Here is a 27,343-nt window from a genome sequence, read left to right on the forward strand (position 1 = left end):
GATATGGTGGGCTGCTCGAACAAGCAGCAGACATCCTGGAGCTCTAATACCCCGCCAACGACCCTGTGTACTCCACACAAAGCCAGCCTCATCTTTCTTATCAACAACAACAAACAATGTGCATACACAGATCGATCTCTCTGCATCGAGCCCATCTATGTTGATACCCAAATAGCCCATATTTGGCTCTGCATATAAACACGACGATTATCACCAGTGCCCCAGGGGACGTCGGACGGCAGGATGACATCCGCCGTCCCGATGGGCAGAGAGGACTCTGCTTATCGCCCTCGAAACTATCAACTTGAGATGTTGGAGGCGAGCAGAAAGCAGAACATCATAGTTGCGGTATGCTCCTGTCTTGGTTTCAATCCAAGAATCCATGCTAAAGACCCTAGATGGAAACTGGTAGTGGAAAGACACCGATGTACGTTGTTTTCTTACAGAGACAGCAAGTCTGCTGAGTTGATGTGTTTCGACATGAATTAACTTGAGAATTTTATAGAGCCGTGTTGCGAATTATGTCTGAGCTTGAAACTTGCAGCCCTGACAAGGTAAATCATACGAAGATGAATACTAAATTATGTTGTGATCGTTTGTTGATTTTTATGTCTTATTTAGCTTATATGGTTCTTAGCCCCTACTGTTGCTTTGTGTCTTCAGCAGCATGAGGTGATAGCATCACAGCTCCCAGCCGTGAAAACACGCACCCTCACTGGGTTGGATAAAGTGGAGTTGTGGACAGAGCAGATAATTTGGGATGCTGTCTTGAAGGACGTCCGGGTCGTTGTATCGACTCATGCTGTTCTGGCCGATGCGCTGAGCCATGGCTTTGTTAAAATGTCTCAATTGGCGCTTCTGATCTTCGATGAAGGTAATTTTCCACCCATCCTGCTCACTTAGTAAAAGCGTTGCTGACAGTGGCTTTTTGCTCAGCTCATCATTGCATGAGACGTCACCCAGCGAACAAGATAATGCAAGACTTTTATCATCCAGCTCTATCAAATTCCGGAATTGATGCAGTGCCACGTACCCTGGGGCTAACAGCAAGTCCTGCGGTTAGATCGAATACTCTAGAGATGATGTTAGTACCCACGTGCGTCTATGATGACGTTTTTGACAATTGACTACAGCACCCTGGAATCCAATCTTCACGCAGTCTGCAAGACACCCCGAATGCATAGACAGGAACTGCTGACATATACACACCGTCCCCAATTATGCCGTATCTGGTTTGCACCATTAGTCCCAGACGGTCTAGGGGATGGGAGTCAAATGTTGGGGCCCTTGCTACACGCACTGAGGACCTTGAACATCGAGAATGATCCGTACGTCAAGAAGCTGAGAAAAAGTCCCTTTGAAGCAAAGGAACTACAAAATGTACTTTCGACAGGCAAAACCTACTGCAATGAGCAATTGAGAAGGTTTGCCGAGCGAAGCGGTCACATTTTTGAAGAACTGGGTGGCTGGGGTGCTGATTACTTTATCCAAGCGTCTATTGAGCAGATAAAAGCGTCAGTTAATGAGCTTTCTGCAATGGCAAATTGGGACTACGATGAGAAGATCTATTTGGCTGAGGTTCTATCTCAGATACCGATGCCAAATCTCCAAGTTGACTTTGCGGCTGGGGACCACTTTCCGATGTCATCGAAGCTCGAGTCATTGATTGCCTTCTTACGCCATGAGAACGAAGTAGAATTTTCAGGCCTCATATTCGCAAAACGAAGGGCAACTGTGAACATACTCGCAAAAGTGCTCTCAATTTATCCCGGCACCAAGGATCGCTTCCGATGTGCTGCGTATGTGGGATGGTCGAGCGGCAATAGCAAAGATGTTATAGGCGAGCTTCTCAGCATGGACATGCAGCGAGACACCTTGGCTGAATTCCGCAGTGGAAGCAAGAACCTCATCGTGGCTACGGATGTGCTGGAGGAGGGTATCGACATCAGCGCATGCAGCATGGTGATCTGCTATGACAAACCACCCAACTTGAAATCGTTCGTTCAACGCCGTGGACGTGCACGGCAGAGGCAGTCTACCTACGCAATCATGTTTCCCACGGATGACGAGTCTCCCTATCTAAACCAATGGCAAGAGTTGGAAAAGGCCATGATCGAAGCGTATCAGGATGATGAAAGGCGACTACGCGAGGCGTCGGAATTAGAGAATATTGACGAAGACGTCAAAGAAAGACTCGCCGTGGAGTCTACATGGTAGGAGGATATGGAGACATCCTGCACTGCGAAACTGCTAACACGTGGGTATAGTGCCCTGTTAACAGAAGATAGTGCAACCGGACACTTACACCATTTCTGCGCCGTGCTGCCTCAACAACCATATGTCGATAACAGGCCCGTATTCTCTTTCGAGAACAATTCTGAAGGATTGGTAAAAGGGACCGTTATTCTACCAAACTGTGTGCATCCAAAAGTACGTCGTACTCGAGGTCAACGATGGTGGCGCACAGAAAGGGCTGCTATGAAGGAAACGGCATTCCAGGCGTACAAAAGCCTATACGAATTCGGCCTCGTCAATGATAATCTATTACCACTGACCAAGAAACCAGAGCTCGGGATACATGACTTTGAAAGTTTGCCGTCAATGGTGGATGCATCAGAACAATATGACCCATGGGTGGATTTGGCATATTCATGGGCTACACCAAATATTCATCAATCTCGGATAACCGTGCGGCAGAATGGATTCGCGGGTTCTTCAAGGCTATCTATGATATTGACGGGACCAACAATTCTACCTGATCTTGAACCAATGACGCTTTATTGGGATAGCGAGACTACGTTCACCTTGTCTTTTGAGCCCGCACAGCAAGCGCCTATGGTGACACCAGAAAGTGTCGAGTACATGCGGAGAATAACTGCTCTCTACATCCAAGCAACCAAATCGAAGATAAACAACATGGGAAACGATTTTGTGGCGCTTTTTGGGCCAGATTTGAGTCCAGACCAATTGGGAAGTTGGCTCGAGACAAATGGAGGCAACCATACAGCTCTAGAAGCTTACACCAACGGAAGCAGCAGTCCCGTTCTCATGGGAATAGTTCGAGACCAGGGACGTTATAATGAGCCACTTATTTTCAGAAGATGGGTCGTCTCTGAGGAAAACCAAAACCCGTCGGCGCTTGAGTTGGAATGCCACCGACTTCCACGCCGGCGGAATCTTTTGCATCGTCAGACTTTGGCCAATCGACAGCAGTTTGATGGTGCTGATGATGAAGCTCTCGAGCCGACGGCGAAAGTACGGATTGTCTCTGCAAACCAATGTACAATTGATAAACTTCCTTTTGCGAGTGCCATTTTTGGCTTATTTATTTCGGTGATTGTGGATAGACTGGAGGTTCTTTTGGTCGCAGCTAGATTGCGCGAGACTATTCTAAAACCTATTGGATTCGCGAGCATCGATCATGTTATCACAGCAATCACGGCCCCCTCCGCCCAGGGATTGACAAATTACCAGCGGTATGAATTTCTTGGTGATTCAGTCCTCAAATTTACTGTCTCATGTCAGCTCTACTTTCAACATCCAAACTGGCCTGAAGGTTATCTTTCCGAAAATCGAAATGTGATTGTGAAAAATCCTCGTCTTGCTCGAGCGGCACTTGATTTAGGCCTTGACGCCTTTATCATTGAAAGGATGTTCACACCCCGCAAATGGGCTGCGCCCTTGATCTCAGAAAGAATGGCACAAAAAGCCAGCCGACGAAAGATGTCAAGAAAGGTACTGGCGGACGTTGTTGAGGCACTCATCGGAGCAGCCTATATGGATGGCGGCCATCCAAAGGCACAGGCATGCATTCGTCGCTTTTTACCCGAGATGAAGTTGCAATCGTTGGATATTCAAACACCACACAAAGACCCCAACCCTCCACCTTTACACTATACCACAAACGAAAGGCTGAAAGACCACATAGGCTATAGCTTCACGGACAAGTCGTTGCTCGTGGAAGCTCTCACCCACCCATCATGCGAATATGATGCGCATTCCCAGTCGTACCAGAGACTTGAATTCCTCGGAGACGCAGTCCTTGACATGGTCGTCGTCACTGCTATCTTCCAGCACCCAGCCGAAGTCTCCCCAGGTGACATGACTTTGATCAAGCACGCCCTCGTCAACGCCAACCTGCTCGCCTTCCTGTGCATGGAAATCTCCATTCCGGAAACAAGAACCGACGTTGAACAAGTACCCGATGGACGCTTCGCAATCAAGTCCGGCGAAGACTACCTCCAACTATGGCGGTTCATGAGATGTCAAGGCCTGGAACTCAAGAAAGGCCGTGACGCAACACTTCAGCGGCACCACGCCCTGCGCGATGAGATAATATCCAGCCTGGAACATGCAGATTTCTACCCTTGGCAAGCACTTGCCCGTCTGGGCGCCGATAAATTCTTTTCAGATATCGTTGAAAGCGTTCTGGGTGCAATTTTTGTCGATTCCGGTGGTGATCTTGCCGTGTGTGAGATGTTTGTCGAACGCATCGGACTGCTGCCTTATCTGCGTCGTGTGCTATCACAAGGAATAAACATGGCTCATCCCAAGAACATGGCGGATCGTTTGTCCAAGGGTGAGGTCTTTTTCAAGGTTCAGCGGATACAGCATGACTCCAACAATGCCAGCTACCAATGCGTTGTCACGTTGAATGAGGCTGTAATCGTTCATATCGAGGGTTGTCTGACAGCCGAAGATGCTGAAGTTACTGCGTCTAATGAGGCTGTTAGGATTTTGATGGAGATGAACCAGCAAAATGGCAATGCGCCGTGATTTGCAGTTTGGAAGGTCAAGTCTGATTTGGGGTCTCATGCCACTGGATATGAAATGATGGATTACTCATGATTGATGAAGAAATGACAAAGGCTATGGAACGCAATATCTGTTGAAATTTCCTGTTTTTAAAGATATACAATTCGGGTATCAAAAAAGCTCAGTCTGTAGCATCGTATAATTGAAATAGGGAGGGTTAGCTTTAAAGCTAATTCTCGATAAACATCGAGTAGTGAACGGCCGAAAACAAAAGAACTAAATGGTCAAAGAATACAAAAGTCGAAGGAGACTATGAATATATCTCCTGCTTATACAGTCGTACAGGTTTATGCCTTCTTGTTACCGCCCTTGGAACGTGCACGAGTGGACCTTCTGGGGGCAACCGGCTCTGACGCTTCCTCCTCTTTCTGAACCTCTTCGTCTGGCTCATTTTGAGATCCCGTATCGGAGCTGTGCGATTCATCTTGATCGTTTTCACTGCCCGCAACGATGACCCCATCATCTGTCACTTCATCCCCAGAGGAATGATTATCGGTCTCAGTTTTGGAAACCGGTTCCCAGGCAGGATCTGTGGCAGATTGCGAGTGACCTCGGATATCCGCGAGGACTTTTCTTGCCTCGCTCTCTTCGCCATTCCATGCACCGCAGTTTCCGCACCTCCAACGACCGAGCTCTTCCAGTGTTTTGATACCCGGTGGTGCTTGGCCATTGACTAGTCTGCAAGTACCGCAGATCAGGACCATCCGATTCTTCGGCTGTGTCTCATCTTCGCCCAAGAGAACGTCCAAGAGGCGGTCGTACCAGTGGGGATGTTCATCGTATTGTGCGGAGTTGGAAAAAGCATTCGGAGCGAACCCAGGCTCATCAACGCCGGGTGGAGGTGGAGGGAAGTTTTGAGGTTGGTTCTGGGTTGCGTACGGAGGAATAGGGGGAGGAGGGTTCGGAGAGGGGACGGGCGATTGATTAGGGGTTGGTCTTCGAATATTAGCGGTCGGTGGGGGCGCGAGTCCTGTTCGTGCTACCGGTGGCTGCGGTGCTGAGGGCTTGCGCTTTGTCTCAGTCTTCCGTTTCTCGTCACCGCCCTTGGGACGCGACGGCTTTGGCGAGTCCCCGCCATACTTTTCCAGCAGCTGTTGTGTAGAATTGTATTTTGTGGCAGCCTTGAGCTTCTCGATCGTCTCTTCGCGCTGTTTTTGTAGGTCGTCGAGATATCGCTGCGTTTTGGAGATGCGGTAGTCGAAGAACCGACCTGCTGCTGTGCGAACGGTGTAGATCCTGACCAAACAATCAGAAATTGCGCCAGGGAAAAAGGGTTTTGTAGGAGTCATACAAGACTGGGCCACCAGCAACCGCGGAGTATTCAACGATCCCCCAATTTTGCCACCCTAAAACCAACGCCAGAATGATCGAATAAAGGAGGTAGGCAAAGGAAGTGTATAAGGTCCAGAGAGCCTTGAAGCGACGGGCATGTTGGCGATGGACGTCTAATCGTGCGGTCGCCTGGGTGATCTTGGTGGATAGATTCGAGAGTGCCTTTTCAAAGGACGCTGGAGAGTTGTCTTCGCCCTGCGCATGAGATGTGAGTCTTTGACCGCTTTTCTATGCCTCGACTCGGCGGACACGGAGAACGTACCTTCCAGGGCCAGAGAGACACCATGGCCGATTTGTTGGTAGGGAGAGACAGAGGAAGAGAAAGTAATCAATGCAAGGGCATTTCCAAGTTTAGATGAAGGAGAGAGTAACACAAAAGAAAGGAAAAAGGAATGAGCGGTGGGTTGGCGACAGGCAGAAGTGGGCGATGATGAAGCGATGCAAACAACGTCAGCGTTTTGGCAGCTCCCGCACAGACCACCTGCCGTTTTGGTCGTGTCTGGTGCGCATCTTCTTCCTCTGCACCTTCATCATCTTCACGCTCCAAGTCATCGATTCATCTGATGAGGATGGTGTTCTCAGGCTCTGGATTTGAAAGAGAATGATGGACTGAATCCCACTCTGCTAGTAAAGTCTTGCTACACTCAAAATGGCAAACTATTCCTGTTGCTTTCATTGACTTACCGGTGCTAAGAATAGGAGGAAAATCACTAACACCGAGTCGCAGTAGACAGGAATAAACAGATCATCTTCAGCTTAGTCCTTGAAAGATGGCAGGGCAGGAAGCCCACCTCACACTGCTGTGATGCGACATCGGCTCGAGGTGGATTGACAGATCAGGAGGAATCCAGAACACACGGCTTGACTACCCCAAATTCTCTTTCGTGACCTTTACGGAATAGGTACAACCAGTATTGATTGTGATTGATGGAAGAAACAGCCAGAGGAGCCCAAATGCTGATGTATCAAATGGTCTCTTCTCATCCATACTGTCGGGTGCAATGTGAATGGCCAAAAATACCAATATTGGGAGTCATGGAGTCATCATTACTCTAAATACGATTCTGCCTAGCTAGCCTCCTCGACCAAGGCAATCAAAGTCCTGTATCTGCTGTCTTGTTGAGTGGCGGCCTCCTGATGTGCTGCCAAGAACGTAACGTCGTGCCGTTTCTTTGTTCGCAGCCGCCGACCTCGATGTCATGAACCCCATAAGGTTTGGACATGCTCTTTCAGGAGAAACCCACAATCCGTGGTCCGTCTCCTGTTAAGCTCACTGCTTCTTGTCTCGGACCGTCGCGCACTAGGACTGTTGCTCTGTGTATTGCGACACTTGGACGTTGATAAGGCAATTGTTGTATGCGCTAATATGACATCCAAAGAATGATTGCACCAAGTCATCAGAGATTTGAACGTTGGTCAATATTCTCGAAACTAGACTAGATCGCGCCGCAGCATGTGTGATATCTTTCGGATTTGGACGTGTCATGCAGCAATTCTGATAGCCTCTCCAGCGATAGAGCATCAAAAGCGCCGAATGCTGACTCAGGTAAGGCTAACTTTATCGCCCACCACTGACTAATGGCAAATCCCAAATGGACAGTCCCTTGACAGGGACGGGATTGATCGATTCTAAATAATGTCTCGACCTGCGAAGAACATGATGAAGGCAAGATGGCTCCACATATCCCATCGTGATTCGGGTGGATCTCAACTTGCCCCCCGTACCAGGGGAAGATCTGGTATGTGGCGATTGGCCAATGGATCCATATCCTTGTCAGATGTCACTGTTACCCCGATGGACGTTGATGCTATCGTCTCCAAATCGGAAAGCTTGATCAAGCTCTTTGTCATGCATCCCGTAGGGACTTAATCTTATACCTCATATATTCATTCCTGGCCCCCGACATGGGTGCCTTTTTTGCTTCTGTTCTTTGATTTTTTGTTTTCAATATTCGTTCCCTCATTGATCGAAGATTCAAGGCACATTGCAAGGATACCCTAGCCTGAAGACATGGATGCTCCCATACACCACCACGTGTCTGAACCCTCCGTTGTGGTGGCTATTGTTTTTGCATCGATTGCCTGCTATAATTCGCTGGAGATCATTTTCTGGATATTCGTCACTTTCAAGAATCGTCATGGACTATACTTCTGGAGCATGCAATTTGCGGCATGGGGTACCATCGTGAATGTAGCCTTTGGTATCATATACGTCTATTTGAAGGATCCCTCCATAGGGTGGTCAGTCGGCATTTTCATCGGTCTTTGGGCCATGACTACAGGCCAAGCCGTGGCACTATATTCGCGACTCCATCTTGTTGTTATCGACTCTCGGAAGATTCGATGGGTGCTGTACATGATAATTGCTACCTTCTTGGTGTTGCATATTCCAGTCATGGCCCTCTTCTACGCCCTCATAACCCGTGGTGACCCCCGTCTTTACCATCCCGAACAGGTTTACATAAAACTAGTGGCCACGGGCCTAAGTGTTCAGGAGTTCATTATCTGCGGTATCTACATATACGAAGCCGTCTGCGGACTCAAACCCGTGCTGGCCGTCAAAGGCCGCGCAGGACGCCAGGTCATTCTCAACCTGATCATCGCCAACGGCATCGTCGTCATTGTCAACGCAACCGTTATGATGGTAGCCTTTGCTAAATTTCGCACCATCGCTGTGGGATATACAGCATTCTGCTACAGCCTGAACTTGAAATTGGAATTTTACGCTCTCAACAAACTGCTCAACCTGGTCCAACAATGTCCTTGCAATTGCCAAAACCTCCCTGCATGGTGTTCCTCCGAGGAGACCTTCCGGCTTGGACCTCATCTTCTAATGTCTGATCACAACATGAGTACTGGCGAACCCAGGCGAGGAAGCGAGCAGTCTGAATTTGGGCAAGGGGAGGGATATCATGTGGCTACACAAGAGAATACTTTTCGTCAAATAGCCATGAGCGAATCACAAGTACATGTACTGTCGCCTCCTCGAGTATTATCATCGGACCATCTCATCTACACCAGGGATGGTCTTTCAACCGTTGAGCCAAGAACGAGTGCAGAGATATCACGTCAGGCAACTACAAGAAAATAGTCTTTGTTATTGGGAGGAGTGTACTTGGAAATAATTTATGATACCCAAATATATGTACATCAAATATAATCATTATTCTGAACTCTTGGTTGTTATTCCTAGAAACTGGAAACTTACCTTGTCGATTATTCGCTGTTGCTGCCCCAGTGAACAGCAGCGGATACGCGAGCCAATCACAGCCAGTTGCTCAAAACCAGCGATAAACATCATTCTTCGGACATGTCGTTTTCTCTTCTCTGAAGATCCCATGGAAATATTTCCCCACCCTCTGATGGGCCTGGAAGGATTTAAGTCAAAATGGATGATGACATGTCTTACTTCTGCAATATTTGCGGGGGTCCTATCTGTTCACTCAACCTCTAAAAATACAGTACACTCCCTGATGGCCACGATTGGAACGCATACGATGACAGTTGCGACTGTGGCGCAAGTGACTCAGATGAAAGCAATGAAGGTAAAAACTAGGTCTCATGGTAAATAAAATAGGTGCGTTCTAGCTAATGATATAACGAACAGAAGAAAATAGCAACAGTAGAACAGACGACTTTGAAGATAAACATGATGAATTCTGCAGATCGCGTAGCGGATACGATGGGACAATACTTCACTGGGATCAGATTGAGGTACATAGAATTACCTTTTGAAGATAAACCTTCCTAATATGCCTTTCTGATGCAGTGGCTCGATCACACCCGGATGGTATTTGCCCATCTGCCAGTTTTTGATGACCCGGACCCAGAAGACCCCAGCATGATCTCATGTCCTGTGAGTTTACAACCAGAACCAAAAACGAATGTCCGCTAATATCTGAACTAGGGATATGCTCCTGAGGCTGGTGATGTTTTCCTCGAGCTGGCACCGGAAGGGACCAACGAGCTGATTCACAGCGGACAGGCATATCTGGTTCATGACGCATGCCTCGATATATTGAGAATAGCCCACAAAAAAACAGTTTCGCGTAAAAGACCATTCAGTATTCGTGAATTCTCCTTTGAGATGAGCTCGCGAGTGAGAGACTTCGAAGAGCCGGTTATTAGGTGGGGTGATGATGGCAACTATGGCGGCACCGGGAGATTTCAAGATCAGGAATGGGATCCACGACCAGGATTCGAGGTTTGCGTAGTGAAATGCGTTTGAAATGATCTGGTGGCTAATGAAAGACAGTGGCTTGTGGCAGACCCTTTTCCAGATTTTGATTTTGCGTCTCTAATATCCGCATCGTCAAGGAATCAAACCACAACAACACTCAATTTACACAGCAAGCAGCAGTCTCTGTCAGGGCCAAATGTTTATACAGATGGATTCCAGTGTCTTCCTCATGATATTCGGTTGATCATACTGGATTTTCTTCCATCTCCATCTGCAATGAACTTATTTATAGCCAGCCCATCGTTCAGATACACGGGGCAGAATGTGACGGGCAGCTTCTGGAAGTCTCGAATCTTCCTTGACATGCCCTGGTACGAAGAAGATACACTACGGAATCAAATAAAGCAGGAAAAGAAGAGTGTCCAATACAGTCACCTCTTCCATCTGCTGAAGCACGTATCAGCTTTGCCTGGTCGTAACGATGGAGCCACAGACTATTTGCAGATTAAGAATCGACATCGAATCTGGCTCAACTGCCAACGCATATTAGGTGCCATTGAGAGACGTTTTGCACAGACCCGAAAGGAGTCTGGACGTGTGCGTACTCAGATGAAGAATCTGGCAAAATATCGACTTGCGCCTATTTCCAGGGAAACGAGCATTGTGCCTGAGGCCTTCTCGGACGTCTATTTTATCCCTAGTGTTGATAGACCAGAGGAGCTTCATACGATAACAGCTCACTTTGGAATTGACGGGTGTATTATTGGAATTGAGTTCGCTTTGTATGGCGAAGAATCGAGCCGACTGTTCGGAAATAGGAGCACCTCGACCGAAAGCGTTACGATCAACCCTGAAACCGTGATAACCGGATTTTTGATATCACAAGGCCCATTTCAATCTGACAAAGAAAAGTACTGTTCGATATATGGATTGGGCATTCTTACTCAAGACAGCCCGAAGGAGCCTAAACACAGACTGGGTAAATGGACCGACCTGGACTTGGTGCAAATAATTCGCGCCGTAGATGGGATGCAAGTCGTTGGCATCACAGGTGAATATAATGTAAGGATAGGAACCCTTTACCCTTTTTAAGGTCAAAAAATGCATGTTTACTATGATAGCGCGAAAATATAACGACTTTTGGCATCATGTTCACACATCTACACAGCATGGTTTACCAAATAGGCGCCAATCCCTATTACCATACTCGGTGGATTGGCCGCTATCCTCCCCCAGAATACAGCCTTGGCAATAGGTTGGGTGATCTATCTGTGAGATTTCATGGCCAAGGTCCTTTGCGTGTGGGTGCTCCGGTATTCTTTCTCGACTTCGCAGAACGACAGATCACTTCCATCCAGGCACATTACTTTTCAGAGTCCCTGGCAGCAACAGGACCGAAAGAATTCAGTGGATTTACGATTAACTTCACCGATGGTTCAAAAGAAGTGGCCGGAGTTGAAAACGGTGAGCAGGATCATCATGAATGCAGCAATCATACCATCGACTTTCAAACAGACGAACAGGAAAGAATTAAGATGATGAACCTCCTGTTCGGCAGTGATGAATCTCAAAATTACACATCGAAGCTTCACGCGGTTCAGGTTAGTACCCCAATCTTTTCGGACATAGTATCGAGTGTTTGGACGCTAATTGTGCCGATAGTTCCGGACAAGTCTAGGTCGAATGTTGACTCTCGGGCATATTGAAGTATTTGGTACAGAGAACTACAGGCATTTGAGCCACGGGGACTGGATAAGAGGAAATGTGGTATCCGGATTGCAGATTGGGTGGAAAAATGTGGTTACGAGTATGGGACTTGTCTTTTCAAAGCCTAGACCAGTGGACACCAGGAGGGACATATGGGTTTGAGGGTATAGGCAGGATCCCAGTTAGGCCACTTGGATTTCCAGCTAGTAGCCTTTTCGACGTGCAGTCCGTTACCCAGCACAGCATATCCTGTCCCGAGAAAATATAAGACAGAAAAGAACAGTCCCTTCCCGCCCTTCGTAGACTCCGCTCCTCTGTGTCTCCACTCTCCCCGGGCTCCGCTCTCCGCTCGCTCATTCCCGCTTCCGTTTTCCGCCCCACTTGCTGTCTCCGCTTGTTCGTACCTCCGGCCTCCTACATAACCAAGGGATTCGTTGTCTCGATAGTATCTTCGATTGAGGGTTTGGTAATTTAGAAAGTAAGTGATGTAGTATTCGACTAATCTGAAAGTGCACATGCGTAAATCATAATCATAAATATACGGAGAAAAGGAAAAAAAAAAAAAAAAAAAAAAAAGGGAACGACGAAAAACGAAAAGACGTAAAAGCAAAAATAGAAGATCTAGAAAGACAAAATCACCCGAAAAACAGCATGGAATCTGAGATTCTCAACCACTCCTAGGTTTTCCGTGACTTCTCATGCAATTTTATATGTTCCTTCAGGTTGTCTTTTCTGTTACAGGATTTACGACATCCAGAAACGGTGCAGGTATACGCGCGAGGTCGTACGTGGATATTCTTTATGTGTCGCATCAGTTCTGCGTCGCGGTTGAATGTCCTTTCGGATGTACAGCCTTCCCATTTGCATTGGTATCGGAGAGCTTTCCTAGGACTGATAGTTATTGAAGGAATTAGAAATAATGCGATTGGCAAAAAAAAAAAAAAAAAAAAAAAGGGCAGGGAGGGTAGATGAAATAAACCTTCTTTGACAGACTCCATCTTGCTGTTCAGTGCCAGATTCGAAGATCGGAGAATCAACTGCAGAGCCGTCTCTCGATTCCTCATCCTCTTGAGCATGGGTAGGAGTGCTGGGGTGATTGTCGATCACACTATTACTGGCAGCGCCTGGATCGTAGATCCCCGAGCCAAAACTGGTGTAGCCTGAAATCGATCCATCAAGGACAGGGAAAGCATGTGCAAAGCTTGGACTAAAGTGATGGCTTAGATAAGGTGACATGGATTGGTGGAGCATGTCTTCAGTTTGCATCGGGGTATTGTTTGAGATGTTTGATGCAGGTTCGGAGTAGATGGGGAACGGGTTGCCGAAGCCTTGGGGGGATATGACGAGGCTGCTGTCGCTCATGAAAGACGAAACAACGGCTGGGTCAATGTAGAATGAATTGCCTGGTGAGGCACTCGATGGAACAAAATGAGACATGGTTAGGATTTGGATAGGTCTATTGGGTTTGGCAAAATGTCGGGAAATGGAATCATTCTTAAATTACGTGGATGGAAGGAAGATTTTTGTTTGTTTTAATAGCAGGATGTAGTCAAGTGATGCCTGGTATTCATTTTCAAAATAGCGATTATGGGACTTTGATTTCGTAGTATTCTGCTGGATTGACTGACTGTTTGACAACTTCTAAAATAGACAATCGCTATATTAGCCCGATGATGGTCAGCGCCATCAAGATTACCTCGCTCACGAGGGACCTGCATGCATTAGGTGGCCACCGTTTCCCTTGCCACGTAGGTTCTGCAGGTTAGTTGTCACGAATGGTTCCATTTGCGCTTTCTACAAATCAGAGGGTTAGAAATAGGGGTTCCGAATTACCCACTGGGGTCCATCAGGATGACGTCTCCACCAGAGAAATTCTCCCCGCCCTATGCCAGCGTAATACAGGCGCACAACACATCAATATCAGGACTACCTATGGAATGAACCTCTGCGAGAGCTTACTTCCTCGGACACTGCCTGAAACAGACGAATCACACCTTATGCAATCCCCACTGGGCTCGCAGGTGCGATTGCGCCTATCCGTGGGATCATTGATGTGATTGGGCCACGCATCACGGACTCGGTCATCCCAGCCTTGTCATTGCCCGGCACTCATGGACAGTCCCATTCCCAGACTTCTTAGCCAGAAGGCATATAGAACGATGATACTGCAGGTTGGCACTGCTTATATCCAGGCAGACAGAACAACTGGTTGAAATGGAGTGGATTATTCGACACTAGACCCATTAACCAAGTCAAGCTGGGCTCGGTGTGACTTCTGGTGAGTTCTAATATGTTGCATCAAGTTGCCCTTCCTGCTGCATGATTTGCGGCATCTATTGATATTACATGAGTATGTTCGAGGTGAAACGTGGATGTGTTTGATGTGTCTCATCAAGTCAGTATCTCGATTGAAAAAATTTCGAATAGGTGCAACTTCCCATTTGCACTTGGAACGGTTGATCTTCCTATCGTGAGAGGTAGAGGAGTTAGCAAGAGTACTGTGGATGGAGTAAGTCTGTAAAGACTGGGACTGACCCCCCTTTGATTGCTTCGTTTTGTTCTTGTTGTGGGCCAAAGTCAATTGTAAGGTCGACCAAAGAGCTGTCTGTTGGATGCTGCTCAGGGTGGACGGAGAGACTGGACTGAGAGTCGGTGATGTCATGGCTTGCATCATCCGTACTGTCAACACAGACATGGGAATGCTCCCGATAAGCCATACAAGCCGGGCTCAACCCAGCAGAGACGAGCGTAAAGGTAGAGTCGGGATCGACGACATTGCCTGAGCTAGGCCTCAAAACGACTGAGTGGAATGCTGGAAGGTATTGAGGAATAATCAATCCCAGATAGATATGGCACTGGTTCTGCAGTCACGGGCACGCGTCGATGTTGGATCTGAGAACCCATTGCTGGACAATCTGAGGTCGATATAAGGTACCATGGAGTTATCGTCTCTGTTATCGATGATGGGGACTGAAGTGTGATTCAATGACCAGAAGCTTGAGGGAAATTGAGGTCGTCATGGTGGGTAATTGGGTGATTTGAAAGAACGTCGAGTATATAGGCGAAGATAGACAAGTTGCTCTAAGAAGACATAGAGAAGAGGAGTTGGAATGAGTATTTTCGATAGGAATCCATGTAGGAGGAGCTAGGCGTTTTCCCTTCATCTAGTATTACTATCCTGCGATTCAATGTAAACAAATCAGTGTTCCAAAATCCTATTCTATCTGGCGTAAAGTCTCCTTCCCATATCTCCAAAACAAAGACGCTGCACAACGATTCCCTGCAGTGTACGGATTCGACCTGATGTCCATCCTCGACGCCACCAAGCTTGGCCAGTAGCCATTCACCCAGTCGAACTCCACCATTCGGGTGAGATAAGAGAGTGATGGACTGACAGAAGTGGAGCTGGCATGGAATTCTCCTTAAGTTCACACCGGGATTGTAGGCCTTCCTGATTGGGAGGATCCTGAGGTCGAGGGAATTGCCTCTGCCCCACCAGGGATCAGCTGGCAGACATCCACTGCGCCATATCACTGGATCCGGGAATAGCTTCGAGGGACTGAATGGCGCTAGAGAATTCACCTTCATTCACTGCTCAGAGAGAAAAATTTTTCATTCCCAGTGACTCTGTAGGAGATTTTTGCATTTCTTTGTCTTGTCTATAAAATCCCTGGACTTCCCCTCTTCTTTCTTTCTTTGTTTCTCCCTCATCCATCCTCATCGTTCACCGTTCTTCTCTCTGATCTTTTGCTCACGATCGATCGCTTCTCCTTTCAACATCTACTTTCTCTTTCTTTGTGACTTCACATCCACATTCAACTTTTCACCATGAAGATTGCTACTTCCACTCTCCTCCTCGCCGTCGTCGGCATGGCCAGCGCCGCTGTCGTTTCCACCGAAAACGTGGCTGACAAGAGTAATTCTTTCCTTCAAACTTCCATCTCAATTTTACATTGCGTACTGACGATCATCAACCCAACTAGACACCGACGCCAACATCCTCATGGTTGGTGGCGAAGCCGCCGGATGCAACGGCGATGCAGACTGCCCCAAGGACTACCACTGCTCCGGCAACTTTTGCATCGGATTGCTCGACCCGGGCGTCTTTTGTCGCGGACACATCCAGTGCAAGAGTGGCCGCTGCGACTTGAAGAACCACCGCTGCTTGTAACGGTCTACATGGACGGTCGAGATGGACACCCCGAGTGAGTTTGCTTTTTCTGATGTTTGGTTGTTGCTTGTGCTAATGTTTTGTTTGTCGAAGATTTTACGATGTTTCGTCGAGCTACCTTGAAGCGTCTTACGACTGCGAACGATTCATCGGAATCGGATAACGATGACCTTTGCTTTGGCACGGTGGATGATGGATAGTACCTGGGATATCGGTGGGGATATTCGTGGGAAACTTGGAGATGATTTATGATGGTTTTCTTTACGATTGGCTAGTTCTTAGCTCAATGAAATGGCTTGATGCCGCTATCTTCTTTGCTTTGTTGTTTCTTTGTAGAGTTTTAGGTTGTAGTTTGGTTGGCGAGAGCCTGCTGTGGGAAGAATGCTCTATCTCTGGAATTATAGCAGAGAAGCCAAAGAAATGACACCGAATCTGTCGCATTTCACGGGCCAGAGAAACTTTCTACAAGGAGTTGCTGATACAAAGAACATGTTCCATATAATTCCGCTTATTCTACATGAGCCTAACAGCTTCTGCCCCCGTAACCTCTCTGATATCATCCAAAACATCCTGAATCGGGGTAAAATACACCGTATTCTTCCTCTCAAACCCACCCATCACCATCCCAACCACGTCTCCTTTCCTCGTGAAGATAAAGGAACCAGAGTCTCCAGCCTCGGCAAATCTGGCCTCCCCTTTACTGGTAATCGCATGCTCTAACGTGGCAATCAAAGCCATCTCCCCCTCAGCGTCGCGTTCTCTGGCTATCCTTACTTGTTCAAGAGGGCTGTACACCCCACGAGTCAGGTCCGTGGATCTTCCGACTTTGAATAAAAAGTCGGTAAGACCTGGATGGATGGGAGACGCGGAGTTGAAGCGAAGGTCTGGGCTGATGCAGTATTTGAAGCCAGACACGACCGAAGGCTACAGATGACAGATGGTTAGCAGAGGTTCAGACAGAATACGGCTTCACCAGAACGTACCTTATTATCACCAACTCTGTCCTGGGCCATCTTAATAAGCGCCCAATCCCGTCTCGAACGATAGATCTCAGACGCAGGCTTAGTGCGATGAAGCCCACTCCCAGCCATAACCTCGCCAAGGTAGAACTCGCCCGTGTATCGTAATCTCTCAAACGGGCGTAGCTTTGCTGAGAATGCGTCGATCCTGTCCATGGTGCTGTTGTAGAAGTTCACCGCCCTTTTGGTGAAGTGTGGCTGTTTCGACTCTTTTTCTGCCTCGTTTATACAATGGGTCATATATTTGAAGTCGTCATTTGGGATGGCTTTAATACACCGGGTTCTTTCCCTGATGGTATCGTCTAGATCTCTTTGGCTCGGGTGATCGACCTGGAGAAGCTTTTGAGACATTGGGTCGCTGAATTCGACTGGGGAAAGCTTCCACTTTGATAAGCCTATCACCGTGTAAGTAGTTGAATCGGGATGCAAGGGTTATGAACTCACATTCTTCCTCCTCGGTGGTGAGGGCGAAGTTTTCCCGATTTTCCTCTGGAGGATAGATGCAGTGGAAGCATGTGAGCCCGTATGGGTTCCATCGTGGGCTCCCTGGGAATCTCACTTCGACTACTCCACCAAGGGTAGACGAACCAGCGGAGGAGTTCCTGATCCCTATACTGACTCCCGGCTGAGCGTTTCTGGACAATGCATGCTCGGGCAGTAAAACGTAGTCCTTCGATTCGTCTTTCATAAACAGAACGTCAACATTTGGCTCGTCAAAATACGCCAGAATATCGCGGATACACTGCATGTTTGTATCGAAACTTCGATCCGCTCTCTTGAGCACACTCACAATCACAGTGACCGGGTTATTGAGGATATTCTTCTCATCGCGACCGAATCGCCAGCACTCGAGCGCCGTCCAGTCCCAGAGCTGGTTCTGCAATTCCACCAGGATAGTCTGTCTGATTGTTGGCCATTTTTCCACGATCGTGTCCGACAGCAGAACAGGGTAGCAGAAAGATTCGATATCTACTGCGTCCTCGATAATTTCGACACAGAATCCTGGGAGCTGTTTCTTGACATACGCGTGGATCTTGCGCGACAACCCCCACCAATCTTCCAGGATAGACCGTCTTCTGGCATGCACGAGCACGGTTGGAACGGGTGTAGGTTCCGGGTCAACCTTGGAGACTCGACCGGTGACTTGCACGGATCGGTAGTTGATTTTGCTGTCGCGCAGGATGGCTTGGACGTCCACCTCCACCCGCGGGGCTTCGTCTCTCTTTCCCCAGCGGAAGATTTCGTCGCAGGTGGCTGGGAGTGAACATAGGTAAGGTCCTCCTGCCCGTGTGGCGGAGATGAGAAAGCCGTCTTGGTCGACGACAGGGGCATCGTGCAGGAAGGCGGGTTTGGAGGTGTAGTGGCTCAACGAGTGCGCTGTTAGCCGGTCGTAGGATGAATCCGCCATTTTCGAGATCGTTGCAGTTGATGCAATTATCCATGACGAGAAAGGCGGTTATATAGACAGCAAGGACAGGCAACAGCTGTTCTTCTGCCTGCATTCGTGCTCTGTATGTCTCTTCTGCCTGCCGTTTTTCACTTGGCGCCTCTGATGGTGCATACACCATGAGATAACTCATCCCTTCTTTCGTCTGGATAGAGCCTCATTCTCAGGCATCAACTCTTCCCACCTGATCATGATCTCATTCCATTCTTTATCGCATCATTATCCTTTCTCTGATTGGTCTCCCCGGATCCTTTTCCCGGAAGTTAACCTTCGGCCGAATTGAGGCTGTTGCGCCCTTGCTTTACGCCGTTATGTGGCTGTGATCTCTAATTGTATGTACACATATTGCCTTACATGGAAGTGCATGTATGGATTTCTACCAGTGCATAATTTGGAATAATATTTTGTCATGTTATTTCTGAACTCGGTATATTCCATCTTTTCTGCTCATGCTTTCCTTTTAGTGTATTTCCACAAAATCCGTTATCCGTTTATCCAGTATCATTCGATTGTCTCTCCAGCTGCTTCCTCTCCAAGATGTTCATCGTCTCCTTGTCGCCCATGCACGAAGCCCATAAAATTGCCGATCTCCCACCTTGCACAAGCCTCAAATCAACCCGATCATCCTCCACCAAGATCTCTACCACCTTCGTCATTTGATACTTCGCAGCGAGTATAAGTGGCGTATACCATTTATCATCTCTTGCATTCGGATCGACGCGAGAGTCCCTGAGCAACACCTCGATCGCTCTCCGCGAGTAATACTTCACCGCCAGCGAGAGCGGTGGCCTTCCTTTATTATTTCTTGAATTTGGATCGACGCGCGGGTCGGCGAGGAGGAGCTCGACTAAGCTTTCCTTGCCGAGAATCGAGGCGAGCGCGAGTGGTGTGTTGCCGTGGATATCTTTTGTTTCGGGGTTGATGCGGGGGTCTTGGAGGAGGTGGGAGACTGCTCGTTCGCGGCCGTTGGCTGAGGCGTGTGCGAATGGGGTCTTTTTTTCGTGGTCTTCGGAGGTGGGATTGACGCGGGGGTCTGCCAGCAGTATTTCCATCACGGTCTGTTGACCATTCCCCGCGGCCCATGAGAGTGGTGTTCTGCCATTGTTATCTTTGGAATCTGGATCGATCCGTCGTTCTGAGAGGAGGTGTAGTACGACTTCATGTTTTCCCTTTTCGCTGGCTCTGGATAGCGCACTCTGGCCGTTTTTTGTATCTTTCAGATCAGGCCGCACAGCTGGATTCGCGAGAAGTTTCTTGACGGTTTCGCGGTGGCCTCGCGTTGCGGCCCAGGATAGAGGTGTTCGACCGTCATTGTCGGCGGAGTTGACATCGATGCCTTGCATTGACATGAAGAGATCCAAATTTGTATTATCCCCGCTCCAGGCTGCCCAGGAGAGGATTGTTTGGCCGTAGTTGGAGTCTTTCGATTCCACGTCGATACCAGGGACAGCAAGAAGCCGGTCTCTGAGACGGGAGTGGCCTTTATCGACTGATCGGAGTAAGGGTGTTCGTCCGTGCTTTTTGTCTCTGAGGTTAATGTCGAGACCATCTTGGTCTAGTAGTGTGTTGAGACTGGCTTCATGTCCAAAATCCGCGGCAAGCCACAATGGAGATCGGCCGTTCTGGTCTTGAATGTTGATTTCGATGCCATCCTTGGCCAAAAGCAGCCGCAAGATATCCGTATTTTCCGTCTTCACGGCACGTGAAAGTGGTGATTGACCTTCAGCATCTTGCAGGTTCATGTTGACTCTTGTGTCGGTGAGGAATAATCGAATCATATCGTCATACCCCTTATCCACAGCCCATGATAGCGGTGTTAAGCCCTTATAATCCTGACAGTTTGGATTCGCTTTACCCTCGTCCAGCAATCGTCTGACCATTTCCTTTTCGCCGTTCTGCATAGCCCATAGCAGCGGCGTTCTTCGGTCGGTGTCGTGAAAGTCAGGATCACTGCCAGCGTCCAGAAGCATTTCGATAACGCCTTTGTGATTCCTCTCGACAGCCCATGAGAGTGGATAATTTCCGTGCCTGTCCTGACTACTGATATCAGATCTGCCATCTGCAAGAAGCAATCTGACCACACCGTCGTGCCCCTCCCCTGCGCTCCACGATAATGCTGTTCTGGCTCGGGCGTCTGGAATATCGGGTTTGACTCTGCTATCTTCCAGCATCACTTTGATGGCCTCTTCATGGCCTCTTTCTGCAGCGAGCGATAGCGGCGTTCTCCCCTTTGAGACCTGGTAGTTGGGGTCCGCACGACCATCTCCCAGAAACAATCTAACAACATCCTGATGCCCCTTCCCCATCGCCCATGATAATGCCGTCCTGCCCTGCGAATCGTGCATGTCGGGATTCACCCTCCCATCTTGAAGGAGCAACTTGACAACCTCCACATGCCCATTCTCTGCTGCCCGCGATAGTGGCGTCCGGTAGTTGGTTTCCTCCGAGTCCAGATCGACTTTGCGATTGAATTCCCAGTCGGCGTCTGCTGTCTCCAAGGCAGTTCGCTCAGCGACAGTACGATAGAAGTCTTTTGTGTCCGGATTTGTTCGGGCATCGCGGAGTAATATCTCGACGACAGCTTCATGGCCTCTTTCTGCGGCCCAGGAGAGGGGTGTTCTTCCGATGGAACTGAGGTTGTTGGGGTTGATTTTATTTTCCAGCAGGAGGAGTTGCGCCGCTGATGCGTCGCCGTCTTTTGCGGCTGAGAGGAGCGATGGTTGTGATGGATTCATTCTGTGAACTGGGATAACGGTTGTTGTTTGAAGAGGGAGAATAAACGTGGATGTCTTGAACTTATATGCAGTTGATCTTCGCCTTTGTGGATCTTTTGATTACCAACCCAAACAGGTAATGTTCAGCCTCGCGGAATCTTTTACACTGATTGGTTGATAATAATGCTTGTGACGTGGCATGGGGCGGTTTTTTGTTTTATGCATCCATGATGGACCGGTTGATGTGGATAAGCTCGTTCCGGTCTTGAAGCCAATACGAGTGAAAGATAGTTAGAATTGTCTCCAAGGAACGATAGGATTTTCTGCAATGGGGCACTCACCAACCATCGGGCATTGTCATTGGCTGCTCTTGATCAGCGTGGTAGTGAAAGCGTTCACGACCTCATCCTTGAATAGAGGGCTCATGTGTCTTTATCTTAATCTCCGGAATGGAAAGACAGCTGTTTTGAGTCAGTCACGTCTTCCTCTCGTCTGGTTCCTGTCCTGCATAGCTGACATTTCCATTGCGAGATATGCCCCTGGTTAACAACATAAAGCCACGCTTCAGGGTGTTCTTGTATTATTGATTTCTTTACGCTGTAGCTCAGCTGTTGGGTTATTTAAACCTCCTCTGGTATTCACTCTGGCTGCACTTGTCATATCCGCATCATCCATCCATATCATCACCAGCCAGACAAACTCAAATTCACACTCCCAATTCCATTCTCTATTCATCGTCTATATCGGCCATAATGAAAGCTATTCCATATTGGATGTCGCGGTTATGCCTGCTGCCGGCAAAATCATTAGATGCCACAGTAGGCAAAAGCCGCCTTCGACGGCAGGCTCGAACTAAACGGTTGCAAAGGGAGCATTTACTCGTCTCGATCACCACTCTCTATCGCAAGGTTAAGCAGATACCCTGCCCAACTTTGAGTGACGATGATATCTCCAAGTTAGAACTGGAGATTAAAGAGCTTGACCTCACAGACGGAGGTCAGACTACGTGGCTACCTTTCTTCCAACCATTTTCCCGGGAAGATCTGCAGAAATATCCGATTTCAGAGGATGAAGTTACACAGTCATGGCTGTTAGCACAAAATGGAGGGTTTGAGGTTTTGCCCTTATTTGGTGCTTTTTCTGCAGCAGACTGCCTGTGTGGCTAGGTGGCATGGGTCTCCAGCGGTGCGCAGAGACCAGACCTCCCTGGGGGACTTGGAGGTACTCTGGCGTCCTTTAACAAATGGCGATATCGAGAGTAAGTCATTAATCTATCGACTAGTTATAGTGAAAGAAATCCATTAACCTTGTATTTTGAACTAACTAAGAGGATTTGAACCGTGGATGTTCAAACCCTTCTACTGGAACATGATATTCTCTGAACGCAACCCCAGGTTCTGCCCCGAAAGCTCATGGGAGGCACGAGGGAAAGATACGGCTCCTCACCTCGTCTTCACGCTGAAGACTGAGTTAGTCAACGAGGAAAAACTGCTTCGCAGCGAAGTGCTGGCAATCCTGGTAGCCATCGAGACTCGACTTACGAGTGAGATCTTCAAGGATCATTTGATCATCCCGGTATGCCTCTTATCATCCCAATAATAACTCTTTCTCATGAATCTTCTTCCATATAGATCATGATTATCTCTTTCATGGGACAGCACGGCAGGATCATCCAGGCGTATCACGATGGCAACAATCTCGCCCTTCGTAAGAGCAAATTATTCGAGTTCTTCAACGCTGAAACATCGCCCATTGACCTCTTTTCTCGTTTCACCATTAGCAAGCGAGTTGGGAATACTGGCGAACTGCCCGAAATTGTAAAGAAAGAACAATCATAAAAGATGCCAGACAGTACATGTAGTTGCATGGACCCTGAAATTAAGACCTGAATGGCTGAAAGGTATGGAGGAAAAATTGCCATCCTTTGTATGAATGTCTTTTGGCGAAGGGATCAAGGTCGCCTAGGAAGATTTGGCTGTGTGAGTCTGTTTGGCATTTTGCTACAAGTCTAGTTGATTACAATTGATGGGGGTATAGAGATGTGGCACCATTATCCATTGGTTCATCCATGTTGATGAACAGAGCTTGGTATTATTTAAAGGCCCTTGAAGACCTTAGAATTATAGCTGGACCCTTTCTCAGTCTATATCTCCATCGTAATTGCTGTTGACTGTGCTTGTCATTTCCGCATCATCCGCGCATTCACTGCAGGCAGACAAACACCGTTTCAGCCTTCCACTTTCTCTCCTCTTCTATCTCTTCCCATCTTCTTCCTTTGCTTTTGAAAGTTGGCCAGCATTTGACCTTCCTTACCGAGATATTCTACCCAGTACAGTCGACAATTTCACTACCAGCCCACCTCATCCACTGCCTCAATACTATTCCCACTCCTCTCTCGCATTCGCCATGCCGAAATCAACCGAAACGAAAAGCCATGAAGGGGACCACGTCCTCGAGGAAACTCCATCCAAAGCCATACCAGACGACACCGTACCTTCCGGAGAGGCTGATATCCAAAAAGAGTCACAAAAGGAACGTCTAATATACTCGGTTATCAGTCTACTCCGGGATGTCAAACAGACCCTCAAGCCCACGTTAAACGACGATGATATCCAGAACCTTAGTCTCAAAGTTGAAGAGCTTGACATCACCGATCACGGAGACACATCGACGTGGTCTTTCTTCGAGCCGCTTTCTCGTGACGATCTGCAAAATCATCCGATGTCAGAAGATAAGGACACTCAATCTAGCGTGGTTGTTTTAGTGATCTCACTCGCTTCGGCCTTTTCAGTGCGGCGGACTGCCTGTGTACGATGATCGCGTGGCAATCCGCCGGCGCAAAAAGAATCGCTATCCCCGAAGGACATGGGAAAACCCTTGCATCACTCACGGGATGGCGACATCAAGAGTAAGCTGCATCTGTCTTCCAAACAAAATCAGCATCGCTAACTTTGAATGTCTGATCGACTTAGAGGATTTACGGAAAGGGTGTTCAAAGACGACTATTGGGACTCGACTTTCTCTGGGGTATACTCTAGATTCTGCGCTACAGGTGTATGGGAGTCAAGGGGACCAGGGGAGAAGGCGCCTCACGTTATTTTACTCCTGAAGAATGACCTGGTCAAGGAGGACAAACTACTACGGGGGGAATTGTTGATAATCCTGGCCGCTATGGAAACCCGACTCACACATGATATGTTCAAGAAGCATCTGGTCATTCCGGTATGCTGTACCCTTCCCTTGGGAATGGTTGATTCTGGGCTAATAGATTCCTAACACCTTTAATCAGGTCACTGTTCTATCTTTCATGGGCCAGCATGGTCGGATTATCAAAGCCTATCACGATGGCGAAAATCTTATTCTTCGCAAAAGTAAACTCTTAGAATTCTTCACGGCTGACACTGCCCCTATCGACCTCTTTGTCCGACACGCATCTAGCAAGCGAGTGGGAAACACCAAACAATTGCCCACAATGGTGAAAGACCAGCAAGAAGCGGTCAGCCAAAGCCGACCTGAATATCAACCCGACCCCGGCCTCAAAGACAGTCTCTAGCCTGCGCCATTTGAGAGAAGTGGGGTTATTCACCGTTTGGGAGGAGCCGCTTGCGCCAATGGCCGTGATTTTGGAGAATGTGATGCCCAGGGAACGTCCATCAGGCCGATACACCGGTAGTTTCCTATCCCTATCTCCATCCATGGGAGAGGGCTTCGTGTTGCACACGTTAGTGTGACATGAATTTACCATTTGGCCCTTGTTTACTTACTGAATCTTCTGGCATACTGAGGTAGTCGGTGGGTAACAGATGTACAATATCCTGGGATTGGGCTAGGCAAACCAAGTTGCAGAGACTAGAACCATGTCAGAGTGGGTTCCTGTAACGAATCTCGTGGTGTGTCCCTATGCCAGAGCAAAGAGGAAGGAGGGGGAATATAAAGAGATGATAACCGTCCCGTACTTGGAATTAAAAAGGAAAAACAGTTAGGAAAAATCTTCTGGACTCGAAAAAGTGGTTATGAGTTCAAATTCCGAGCGAGAGGATGCCGGCGTTTGTTGTTCTGTTCCCTGATCTATACGGAAGGGAGATACAGCTCTGATTGGCTCGCTGGTCCGTGTATCCGAGCGGGAATCCGAGATTCACAGCCCGGACCAATTCAAGATCCACATCCCGGAACGGAATCTTAGTACCTACCTTTGTCTTACCAGCGTCGTTTTGCTCCGAACCGAGTCTTCCATCCATGAAGCATGTTTTTACAGCGTGATCTACAGACCCAGGGACTGAGTCATGTCGGCTACCTCATATTTAGGCGAAGAGGGAAAGCATGGTCAATATCTTACCCCCCATTTTCTTCATATCAGGATCATGGAATGTCGGGACGCGTCAACAAATCAATCGCATCAGTCGACTTCTAATGACGGCCATGGCAGTCGTAAGCGAGTCGGCAAAGCATGCGATAGATGCCGACTGAAAAAGTCTAAGGAATGTGCTAACATTATGTATATCGAACCAAGTATCTGGATCACCTATTAACTGAGCACAGTGCGATATTTCCACTCCTTCTGGTCCATGTCGAATGAATGATGTACAATTCACGTTTACCAAACTACGGAGAACAGTTCATCGCATATATCCGAAAGGGTAGGCGATTTAGACCAACGTAGATGCAATTTGAGATAGAGAGATTGAGTGACTGGCTTCACTGCTCGCATTTAATTGGCTAGATACGTGGAGATGCTTGGGCAACATCAGATAGGCTCGTCCAAGGACTCCGGAAATTGTACCGATGGATATGCCACGCTGAATGGTCTCACAGCCGGAATTAGGGAAGCAACCACCGACCCACAACGTCTTGGCCTCATTGGGCCTACTAGAAAAGGGAGGGCATTCCTCAGATCGGGGCAGGTTGAAACACAGTGAAATGGCATCTGGGTTTTTTACTTCAGGGATGAATGGAGATCAGAGTCGTCTCATCAATGATGCTGCTCCATCCTTAACAGCTGAGAATGGTGACTCGCCCTGGCCTTTCGACCCATTTGACAACTGGGCCTCAATGGGTTATCCATTGGCCAAATCAAAACAATGCTTCCCTAACAATGATAGGATATTTACGGGCATATTCGACTCAAGTGGCGTCACGATAGGTTCTTAGCTGAGAGCGTCTGTCATCTTTCTGTAATTAATGTTTTTGGATTTGTGTTTGGCCACTTTTTTGTCGCTACAGAAAAGCGTGATGGAGTCTGCTCTAATGTTTGAGCGTGAGGATTTTCATCATATATGTATTCTCTACATCGCTTGTATAAAATTAGCATCACACCTGCTCGTATCGATCCAGCAGATCTACCCAAATATGATCGTCACTGGTAGAATGTCTGACTTGGCAACTTCAGTCCGTCCATGCTCATTCCCTGATAGATGGGTACCAGAAAAGCTGGATGGCTGAGAATCTATATTCCTGCATGGTAAGACGTTAATGTGTGGTGGGGGGACTCGATGGGTGTTTCGGTTGTTGAATTTCGTAGATTGGCGGTCAGGAAATAGTATCTTGTGGTTTCTATCGGGATGTCTAGCTTGAAAGTGTGATGATCTGGTAAATGGGGAATTAGAATAAAATATGTAGTGTTTTGCTCTGCGTTGGGTGTATGTGACTGCGATACGGTAGAGCTCATGAGATAGCGTAAAGAAGTATACTAATTCTAGGAAAAAGTTGTAGCCTGAATTCTTATCGAGAAAAGTAGGTATGTGTGGTGGTCATAATGATAGAGTTGTCCCTATTGTAGGCAACGTTTGGGATTGTACGCGTCAACGCCACCGGAATATCAACACAATACGGCTGTCTTCTACATCAATGCAAGTCACCTTTACCGTCAGACTGTCACATCAAATTCAATACAGAGTCCTGGCATAATGTCGCTCACCATCCTACCAAATGAGCTTCTTGTCATCATCGGCAAATATGTGC

At 47.9% G+C, this 27,343-nt stretch overlaps 11 protein-coding genes across 11 annotated transcripts; 6 read left to right on the forward strand and 5 right to left on the reverse strand.

Moving 5' to 3' along the window:
* Positions 1 to 289: 289 nt before the first annotated feature.
* Positions 290 to 4,939, forward strand: ASPWEDRAFT_622733 (putative RNA helicase/RNAse III). Its single transcript, XM_040838631.1, has 6 exons — positions 290 to 427; positions 506 to 554; positions 622 to 874; positions 937 to 1,084; positions 1,134 to 2,213; positions 2,268 to 4,939. Exons 1-6 carry the CDS (start codon positions 399 to 401, stop codon positions 4,774 to 4,776), a joined length of 4,068 nt encoding a protein of 1,355 aa, XP_040687139.1. The 5' UTR covers positions 290 to 398; the 3' UTR covers positions 4,777 to 4,939.
* A 163-nt stretch (positions 4,940 to 5,102) lies between these two features.
* Positions 5,103 to 6,470, reverse strand: ASPWEDRAFT_61505 (uncharacterized protein; the record flags this gene model as incomplete). Its single annotated transcript, XM_040838579.1, has 3 exons — positions 6,410 to 6,470; positions 6,107 to 6,342; positions 5,103 to 6,051 (listed from the first exon to the last, which is right to left on the reverse strand). The coding sequence occupies exons 1-3, from the start codon at positions 6,431 to 6,433 to the stop codon at positions 5,103 to 5,105; spliced, it is 1,209 nt and encodes a 402-aa protein (XP_040687140.1). The 5' UTR covers positions 6,434 to 6,470.
* Positions 6,471 to 8,209: 1,739 nt separating this feature from the next.
* On the forward strand, positions 8,210 to 8,902 carry ASPWEDRAFT_96868 (uncharacterized protein; the record flags this gene model as incomplete). Its single annotated transcript, XM_040839616.1, has 1 exon — positions 8,210 to 8,902. A coding segment is annotated over one exon (693 nt), but the record flags the coding sequence as incomplete, so codon positions are not given.
* Positions 8,903 to 9,620: 718 nt separating this feature from the next.
* Positions 9,621 to 12,413, forward strand: ASPWEDRAFT_70997 (uncharacterized protein; the record flags this gene model as incomplete). The annotated part of the gene is made up of 7 exons (XM_040839152.1): positions 9,621 to 9,711; positions 9,755 to 9,861; positions 9,917 to 10,003; positions 10,055 to 10,351; positions 10,403 to 11,389; positions 11,449 to 11,928; positions 11,990 to 12,413. The coding sequence occupies 7 exons, from the start codon at positions 9,621 to 9,623 to the stop codon at positions 12,194 to 12,196; spliced, it is 2,256 nt and encodes a 751-aa protein (XP_040687142.1). The 3' UTR covers positions 12,197 to 12,413.
* Positions 12,414 to 12,778: 365 nt separating this feature from the next.
* On the reverse strand, positions 12,779 to 13,553 carry ASPWEDRAFT_70998 (uncharacterized protein; the record flags this gene model as incomplete). Its single annotated transcript, XM_040839153.1, has 2 exons — positions 13,028 to 13,553; positions 12,779 to 12,919 (listed from the first exon to the last, which is right to left on the reverse strand). The coding sequence occupies exons 1-2, from the start codon at positions 13,469 to 13,471 to the stop codon at positions 12,779 to 12,781; spliced, it is 585 nt and encodes a 194-aa protein (XP_040687143.1). The 5' UTR covers positions 13,472 to 13,553.
* A 621-nt stretch (positions 13,554 to 14,174) lies between these two features.
* On the reverse strand, positions 14,175 to 14,933 carry ASPWEDRAFT_623110 (uncharacterized protein). The gene is made up of 2 exons (XM_040838640.1): positions 14,570 to 14,933; positions 14,175 to 14,499 (listed from the first exon to the last, which is right to left on the reverse strand). Exons 1-2 carry the CDS (start codon positions 14,749 to 14,751, stop codon positions 14,259 to 14,261), a joined length of 423 nt encoding a protein of 140 aa, XP_040687144.1. The 5' UTR covers positions 14,752 to 14,933; the 3' UTR covers positions 14,175 to 14,258.
* Positions 14,934 to 15,605: 672 nt separating this feature from the next.
* Positions 15,606 to 16,511, forward strand: ASPWEDRAFT_43530 (uncharacterized protein). The gene is made up of 3 exons (XM_040836045.1): positions 15,606 to 15,950; positions 16,018 to 16,239; positions 16,299 to 16,511. The coding sequence occupies exons 1-2, from the start codon at positions 15,863 to 15,865 to the stop codon at positions 16,203 to 16,205; spliced, it is 276 nt and encodes a 91-aa protein (XP_040687145.1). The 5' UTR covers positions 15,606 to 15,862; the 3' UTR covers positions 16,206 to 16,239; positions 16,299 to 16,511.
* A 70-nt stretch (positions 16,512 to 16,581) lies between these two features.
* On the reverse strand, positions 16,582 to 18,762 carry ASPWEDRAFT_185842 (uncharacterized protein). Its single transcript, XM_040832103.1, has 3 exons — positions 17,669 to 18,762; positions 17,189 to 17,619; positions 16,582 to 17,129 (listed from the first exon to the last, which is right to left on the reverse strand). The coding sequence occupies exons 1-3, from the start codon at positions 18,630 to 18,632 to the stop codon at positions 16,719 to 16,721; spliced, it is 1,806 nt and encodes a 601-aa protein (XP_040687146.1). The 5' UTR covers positions 18,633 to 18,762; the 3' UTR covers positions 16,582 to 16,718.
* Positions 18,763 to 19,162: 400 nt separating this feature from the next.
* On the reverse strand, positions 19,163 to 21,406 carry ASPWEDRAFT_174873 (ankyrin repeat domain-containing protein; the record flags this gene model as incomplete). The annotated part of the gene is made up of 1 exon (XM_040831285.1): positions 19,163 to 21,406. The coding sequence occupies one exon, from the start codon at positions 21,404 to 21,406 to the stop codon at positions 19,163 to 19,165; it is 2,244 nt and encodes a 747-aa protein (XP_040687147.1).
* A 731-nt stretch (positions 21,407 to 22,137) lies between these two features.
* Positions 22,138 to 23,430, forward strand: ASPWEDRAFT_71001 (uncharacterized protein; the record flags this gene model as incomplete). The annotated part of the gene is made up of 4 exons (XM_040839154.1): positions 22,138 to 22,493; positions 22,552 to 22,643; positions 22,716 to 22,960; positions 23,017 to 23,430. The coding sequence occupies 4 exons, from the start codon at positions 22,138 to 22,140 to the stop codon at positions 23,221 to 23,223; spliced, it is 900 nt and encodes a 299-aa protein (XP_040687148.1). The 3' UTR covers positions 23,224 to 23,430.
* A 361-nt stretch (positions 23,431 to 23,791) lies between these two features.
* ASPWEDRAFT_185845 (uncharacterized protein) lies at positions 23,792 to 24,938 on the forward strand (the record flags this gene model as incomplete). The annotated part of the gene is made up of 4 exons (XM_040832104.1): positions 23,792 to 24,108; positions 24,177 to 24,293; positions 24,358 to 24,607; positions 24,675 to 24,938. The coding sequence occupies 4 exons, from the start codon at positions 23,792 to 23,794 to the stop codon at positions 24,936 to 24,938; spliced, it is 948 nt and encodes a 315-aa protein (XP_040687149.1).
* Positions 24,939 to 27,343: the final 2,405 nt, after the last annotated feature.

This window comes from Aspergillus wentii (assembly GCF_001890725.1).
Source record: "Aspergillus wentii DTO 134E9 unplaced genomic scaffold ASPWEscaffold_6, whole genome shotgun sequence".
In the NCBI taxonomy this organism is placed as follows: Eukaryota; Fungi; Ascomycota; class Eurotiomycetes; order Eurotiales; family Aspergillaceae; genus Aspergillus; species Aspergillus wentii.

What these genes read in the sequence shown, in the direction of transcription:
- ASPWEDRAFT_622733 (XM_040838631.1), top strand. Translation starts at nt 399, where the DNA reads ATGGAAACTGGTAGTGGAAAGACACCGAT. An exon ending in GGTAGTGGAAAGACACCGAT is followed by an intron (nt 428 to 505) that starts GTACGTTGTTTT and finishes AGAATTTTATAG; the next exon opens with AGCCGTGTTGCGAATTATGT. An exon ending in CTCGCCGTGGAGTCTACATG is followed by an intron (nt 2,214 to 2,267) that starts GTAGGAGGATAT and finishes ACGTGGGTATAG; the next exon opens with TGCCCTGTTAACAGAAGATA.
- ASPWEDRAFT_623110 (XM_040838640.1), bottom strand. Translation starts at nt 14,751, where the DNA reads ATGGCTTATCGGGAGCATTCCCATGTCTGTGTTGACAGTACGGATGAT. An exon ending in AACGAAGCAATCAAAGGGGG is followed by an intron (nt 14,500 to 14,569) that starts GTCAGTCCCAGT and finishes CTCTCACGATAG; the next exon opens with GAAGATCAACCGTTCCAAGT.
- ASPWEDRAFT_43530 (XM_040836045.1), top strand. Translation starts at nt 15,863, where the DNA reads ATGAAGATTGCTACTTCCACTCTCCTCCTCGCCGTCGTCGGCATGGCC. An exon ending in CGAAAACGTGGCTGACAAGA is followed by an intron (nt 15,951 to 16,017) that starts GTAATTCTTTCC and finishes CAACCCAACTAG; the next exon opens with ACACCGACGCCAACATCCTC.
- ASPWEDRAFT_185842 (XM_040832103.1), bottom strand. Translation starts at nt 18,632, where the DNA reads ATGGCGGATTCATCCTACGACCGGCTAACAGCGCACTCGTTGAGCCAC. An exon ending in CACCACCGAGGAGGAAGAAT is followed by an intron (nt 17,620 to 17,668) that starts GTGAGTTCATAA and finishes ACACGGTGATAG; the next exon opens with GCTTATCAAAGTGGAAGCTT. An exon ending in ACAGAGTTGGTGATAATAAG is followed by an intron (nt 17,130 to 17,188) that starts GTACGTTCTGGT and finishes TGTCATCTGTAG; the next exon opens with CCTTCGGTCGTGTCTGGCTT.